This window comes from Protomyctophum bolini, assembly GCF_963924005.1.
Source record: "Protomyctophum bolini genome assembly, chromosome: 7".
Taxonomy (NCBI): domain Eukaryota; kingdom Metazoa; phylum Chordata; class Actinopteri; order Myctophiformes; family Myctophidae; genus Protomyctophum; species Protomyctophum bolini.
Window position 1 is genome coordinate 41536208 of NC_137868.1, and position 6697 is coordinate 41542904.

The 6697-nt window shown below is 45.8% G+C and overlaps 1 protein-coding gene across 1 annotated transcript; it reads right to left on the reverse strand.

The window, feature by feature from the left end:
- Positions 1-309: 309 nt before the first annotated feature.
- fkbp14 (FKBP prolyl isomerase 14) lies at positions 310-5530 on the reverse strand. The gene is made up of 4 exons (XM_080768079.1): positions 5150-5530; positions 3135-3286; positions 2117-2244; positions 310-1632 (listed from the first exon to the last, which is right to left on the reverse strand). Exons 1-4 carry the CDS (start codon positions 5344-5346, stop codon positions 1474-1476), a joined length of 636 nt encoding a protein of 211 aa, XP_080624205.1. The 5' UTR covers positions 5347-5530; the 3' UTR covers positions 310-1473.
- Between the last annotated feature and the right edge of the window lie 1167 nt (positions 5531-6697).

The window sequence follows — 6697 nt, forward strand, 5'->3', positions numbered from 1 at the left end:
AAGGCAGACAGCTACTCATAGACAGACAGACAGCTACTCATGGACAATTGGACAGGCAGGAAGGCAGACAGCTACTCATAGACAGACAGACAGCTACTCATAGACAATTGGGCAGGCAGGCAGACAGCTACTCATAGACAGACAGACAGCTACTCATGGACAATTGGACAGGCAGGAAGGCAGACAGCTACTCATAGACAGGCAGACAGACAGCTACTCATGGACAATTAGGCAGGCAGGCAGACAGCTACTCATAGACAGGCAGACAGACAGCTACTCATGGACAATTAGGCAGGCAGGCAGACAGCTACTCAGACAGGCAGACAGACAGCTACTCATGGACAATTGGACAGGCAGGCAGGCAGACAGACAGCTACTCATAGACAGGCAGGCAGACAGCTACTCATAGACAGGCAGACAGTAAGACAGCTACTCATTGACAGACAGACAAATAACTACTCATGGTCAGACAGACAGGCAGGCAGGCAGGCAAAGAGCTACTCATGTTATGTTATTATAACAGCTACTCATGTTATGTGCAATAATGTGTGCAGTTATGGAAACAGCTCTTTGTGTTTATGCAAGAAAATGTAACACATTTATTTATTTACATATTGTGTGCATGCACATTGTACTTTGATACATTTTGCGAAAATAAAGCAATTGAAAGAGAGAAGTTATCAAGTATCATTAATGTCGTAATTTTATCTACTGGCCCCTGGCCCCTTGCCATTTTTGTAATATGGCCCACAGGTAAATCTATTTGAGTATCCCTGAAGTAGATCACTAGCCTTTTCACTGATAAATTAATACAGATCATGTTTCTTTTGTCCCTTTGTTTGTTCTGTATTTAATTCAGCTGCTGACAATGGTAGATCATTTCCAAACCTACTGTAATACTCTATAATGTGCATGATACATTTTGGCAGGTCATCAGTGCATGTTGAATGGATTTTCTTTTTTACAACCAAGAGTTCACTAAATTCTACATGGTTTTCCGTTGATAAACACATGCAATGAATTAGTCTTTCAGTAAACAGAGAACACCTCATTAAAGGAGGTGGGGGGGGGGGAACGGCGAACGGTTCTCGAGTTACGTGGATTACAGACGTACACAACTACACGTTACGTACAGACAGACAGACATACATACATACAGACAGACATACACGTACAGAGACCTGGTGCATTATAGATAACTGAAAGAATTACTTTTACCAGTATAATTACTGTGTTTTGCTGTGAGTGAAATGACTTAAACAAACGTGGAAAGGCAGTGGTTGCTTTGACTCGGCGTGGGGTCAAATCCCTATGGTAATCCAGTACAACGCAGCGTCCAGGCTCCAGGGGACACCCCAGGGGTCGTGAGGAGGGGGGGGGTCGAGGGTCCTCGAAATGAAAAGGCCTGAGAATCACTGCTTTAGGAAGTCAAGAAAGACACACTGGGGATCGGTGGCGTGAAAGGCAGAACTTCTACAGTTCGTCGTGTTCGTCGGTGAACTCCCTGACGGATATGAAGCCATCGTCGTCCTCGTCTTCCTTCGTGAAGATGTCGTCCACCATCACGTCGTGATGAGTGTCGTCGCCGGCATGCCCGTGCCTTTCAAGCTCTTTCTTCAGGAACTCTTTGACCTGTAACACACAACCAATATTTAGGACATGATGTTTGTGTAGTATACTGTCTACTCTACAGTATATACACTGTATATGTGTTTTGTTTGTGCGTGCGTGCATGCAAATCTCAGACTTCATCTGGTCAGCCTGTGCATGTCAGTCGTCAATATACGTGTATCCTCAAATTAAAATATTTCAAAGGAAAAACTAAATGTTTGGTGGCAATTCTGTGGCCTGCCGGCAGTATGGACACAAAGACAGACAGACCTACACACTGAGCCTGTTATAGACAGCCCAACCTCCTGCCGAGCCAACGTAAGATAACATGATAATTACTGCATCTAAGCAGATCTACAAGCTCATAGCGCGGCACTATGAGCTTGTAGATCTGCTATTTCTGCGGGAACACCAAAAGGGGGTTCCTGCCCAAAATGAGTTAAAGTGTACGTATGAAGGAATGCAAACTGCTGAGTTCTGTGAAAACACACGGCCGGTTCCACACCTCGAGTCGGGAGAGCTTCCAGTCATCGTTGAGATCCATCTCGTGGAAGGTATCGTGTGACCTCGGGCCGTTTCGTATCTCCACGAGCTCAATGTCAAAAAGCAGGGTACTGCTCGGGGGGATTTTCCCTGTGAATCCATGAAGGAGTCCGAGAGGTAAAACAAGGTGAGGCACGAAGGATGTTATTCACAGATTCACACATTCACACACGTCATGCTTTTCGTTTCACAAACCTGTCATGGCATTGGAAATAATAAGCGCGGGAAGCTTTCAAGATGTTTCTTTGAAACATCTTGAAAGTTTCACGGCCCCTGCCAGTGTGTGTTGTGTTAGTCTGTCTGTCTGTGTGTGTGAGCATGTGTGGGCGTAGGCTTGGTTCCTGGCTTTCCAGATTGGCACACATGGCTCTGATCGTCTAATCTCACTCACCTGCCTGCCATCTTCTCATCACCACCACCACTCCATAAAAGCCCTGGTTTTCTCACTGCATGCTGCCAGATCGTCTCACAGTTCTCCGTGCGGTAACGCTTCTAAGTGATTCCTAGTGACAATTAGTCCTAGTGTTTTTGCTCTACTATTGCTTTGTTCCCAGTGTTTTTTGTTTTTTTAGTGGTGCAACCACTCCTTTACGGAGCTATGTGTGTGGGGGGCCTGGCTGGCTGGCTGGCTGGGTGGGTGCGTCTGAGTACAAAAACAGCTTGGTTGTTTTTCACCACCTGTGCGCAACCTAACACACACACAAAAACACACGCACGTATTAACTGGGTGTGGCACCCCCCTGGGGTCCCCACACGGAGTTGCACAACTCACTTCACATGGGTGTGACCCCCCCCCCCCCCTGAGCGGTGGTGAGTAAAAACAGAGAGAAGGGCTGGGGGCGGTGGTTTGCTTTTCACCGCGGCTCGTGGCGTCATGTTGTAGTTCGGTGGTCACCTCACCACTGAAACGCCAGACTATATGTATGAGCCTTTAGAAGGCATTTGTGGAATCTTAACAGGTTAATGATGGGTTGACATACCCTTTCCTTCCTTCCCATACGCCAGAGCAGGGGGGATGGTGATCTTCCTGCGTTCTCCTGTGCACATGTCCATCAGACCTATATCCCAGCCCTTCAGCACCTCGCGGATCCCCAGAGTAAACCACACCGGGTTCTTGTCCCCCTGCTGGCGGCTGTCAAGAGTCACAAGACAAGGAGCCCAGTGCACACACACACACACACACACACACACACAGGTATAACTCACAGGCTTTAACATCAGAGAAATGCATCATCTCATTCTCAACCAATCATAATTTGCGTCCTCACTCTCGTCTTCAACGTTTGTCTTTGCACACTTTTGTCTTCAATGTTTGTTTACACAGACCCTCAAAGATGGACATTCGAGGGGCTATAGCGCCCCTCAAAAATGTAGGATTCAAGTTGCTTATAGATGAATACCAGAAAGCTCGTCTTTTTGTTTGTAGCCTATAGTCATACATACATGCACCCATGATGAACTTTTGTTTATTATGCACTCACAATTGTCATGTTATGCAAATATGCACTTTATGCTCTTCTCTCTCTACCTTTTAACTGCACAACCAAGTTGTTCACTCACCTTACTTGTGATGTGACAATAATTGATTCTGATTCTTGACTATAAACTGCGTTTTGGGATGCAAAATGCACCCTATTTTAATCTCAGGTCATCTCTGCCTGGTATTCCTAAACGTAACCTCGGTAAACCATGCCTAAATGGTTAAACCTAACCTTATTCCTAACCTGTAACCTTGTTACAGACAATATTTTCTGCTGTACAGTGTACACTATTCTGGGATGGATTCTCACTATAGTTGGAACATTTCTGCAGCAATTTGCCTCCATTCAACCGCAAGAGCATTAGTGAGGTCAGAAACTTCATGCTGGGTGATTGGGCCTGGCCTGCATTTGGTGCTCCAATTCATTCCAAAAGTATTTGATAGGATTAAGATCATAAGCTCTGTGCTCATTCTTCTCGACAAATCATTTCTGTGAGGGGCCGGGAGTGTGGGGGCACGGCCGGGCGGCATTGTCAATTTGTCAGTGCAAAACGGTGCCTTCCACAATCGGTTGCCACGAAATTGGAAGAACACAATTGTGTAGTTAGTAGATTTGTCATTGACTTTTGGTCATGTATATTTCGTATGTGACCTTCTGCTCTGATTGGTCCCTGACTGACTATAACCAGAACAGCAGGCTCAGTTTCTGCCTTGTTCTGCCCTTGTTCTTCCCAGTGGCTCCAGGGCCCAAACCAGTGAAACCACACCAATGATTGGCCATGCAACTCCTTGCAACCAAACGGTTGCGAGTATAGTTATCTTTAGTTGCATTGCAAGCATTGGTGCCTTTGGGCCTTATATGGTTGTAGAATTTGCTAAAACATGCATTTTTTTAGAGAGAGAGAGAGAGAGAGAGAGAGAGAGAGAGAGAGAGAGAGAGAGAGAGAGAGAGAGAGAGAGAGAGAGAGAGAGAGAGAGAGAGAGAATGATATACCACTGTCACTATGCTCTAGTAGTCTATGCTGCACTTGAGATGTTCATATTCCTTTTTACTGACACCAAGTTTAAAATAAGAATTTCATATATTAGCGGGCAACAGTGCAGCACTCTCTCTCTCTGGCACAACAGCGCCCCTACTGGTACTAATAGTACTCATGCTCATTAACACATAGGCGGATACATAGGTAGTGGTACATAGGTGAACACGGACATTGCTGTTCCTTGGAGTGGTTGCACCACTCAAAAATAAAAGTGGAGAGAAATTATTTTTGTCCAACCAAAGAACAGCAACCAATGGGTGCGAAGAGGGGCACAACCACGGGCGGGACTTGACAAAGGGTTGCTATGGGAACTTGGGAGCTTGCCTTAGGTCCAACTTGACTTCCTGTCTGACAGTCTATGACCTGTCAAGTATGAAAAGGTAGTCTATAGTGTCATGAAAAAAGCCATAACAAATTTGGTGAAGCAATCCAAGCAGCATGCAATAGGTAAATAATAAGTGCTTCATCAAATCACCTGGAATGAAACATGGTGCCATTGCTCTCCAGAAATCCCTCGAAATGGACAAGAAGAGAATCTCCATATTTCGACTTCCGAAAACAAATGAAGGGCTTGTCTATAACTTCAATTTTCACTTCTGGCTCGGGCAGTTTTCCGCCACTCACGTACACAAACAGTGAGGAGATCATGGGCCACAAACATAGCAGTATCATTTTCAAGTTGTTGTGGTGCCAATAATATTTATGACCCAATTTACAATTAATCCTCTCTCGCTACAAAATATCCAAAGGGTAAACCATGACCAGAGGCTGCGGGAGATTTATGTTACAGCCAAGAATGCCAGCTACGTAGGTACGTGGCAACTTCAACCAACAAAACTTCCACCGCTGCTGTCTTGGCAACAAAGTATCCACTGTCCGGATGTGTGTGTGACAGTGTAAACCCTCCTTCCTTTCCTGGTTGGTCGGAGCTACTCATGAGCCACGCCCACTTTCTTAAAATAGCTTTAATCATTGGTGGTCAGTAAAAAAGTGCACGCCTCCGCAGTCCTTTAAAAAGACTAAACAAAAAAACCCATCAGTCAATCGCATCGCGAAGGTCTATCCGGGATATGGGATATTCTAATATCTAGATTCTAGACACAACCCAGAAAAATAATTAATACAAAAAACAAAACAAAAAATCCCTTGCCCGGTGTTGCCATGTCCGCTTATTGTAAGCAACTGTGGGCTAGTTAGATATTCCTCAGTTGCAATGTGACAGCTCTGTGTACTGAACTGATTACTGAACTGAATACTTTATTTGTATATTTTAACAGTTTGCATGGACAAGCCTAGCACTACACAGGGAGGTACAATACAAGGTCTGTTAAAAGGATGAAATCAAGAAAGTCCATTAGTAGGCTTCATTGGGCTCCTTTTTGGACATGATCCATCCATGATCCATCCATCTTCAACCGCTTATCCGTAGTCGGGTCGCGGGGGCAACAGCTCCACCAGAGAGCTCCAGACTAGCAGGAGGAAGAGTAACTATCTCCTGGGGGATCCTGAGGCGTGGTCTGCCCTGGGGTCTCCTCCCAGTGGGACGTGCATCAAGGACCTCCCTATAGGGAGACGCTTGAGAGGCATGCTAACCAGATGCCCTAACCGCTTAAGCTGGCTCCTTTCCAGGCGAAGAAGCAGCGACTCAGACTCTACTCCAAGTCTCTCGCGCACGACTGAACTTCAGTTCTCACCCTATCTAAAAGGGAGATGCCAGCCACCCGTCAGAGAAAACTCAATTTGGCCGCTAGTATTCGCAACCTTATTCTTTCGGTCATGACTCATGAGGACCCACACTTCATAACCATATAGGTGAGTGAGAGTAGGAAAGAAGATTGCTTTGCCTTCTGATTCAGCTCTCTTTTCATCACCACAGTGCGGTACAGCGACTGCAATACGGCCCCTGCCGCTCCTATTCTCCGGCTGATCTCCTTCCCCGTCCCTCCCCTGAGTCCCCTCACTCGTGAACAAGACGCAGAGACACTTAAACTCCTTCACCAGCTGGGGTAATGTTTCATTCCCT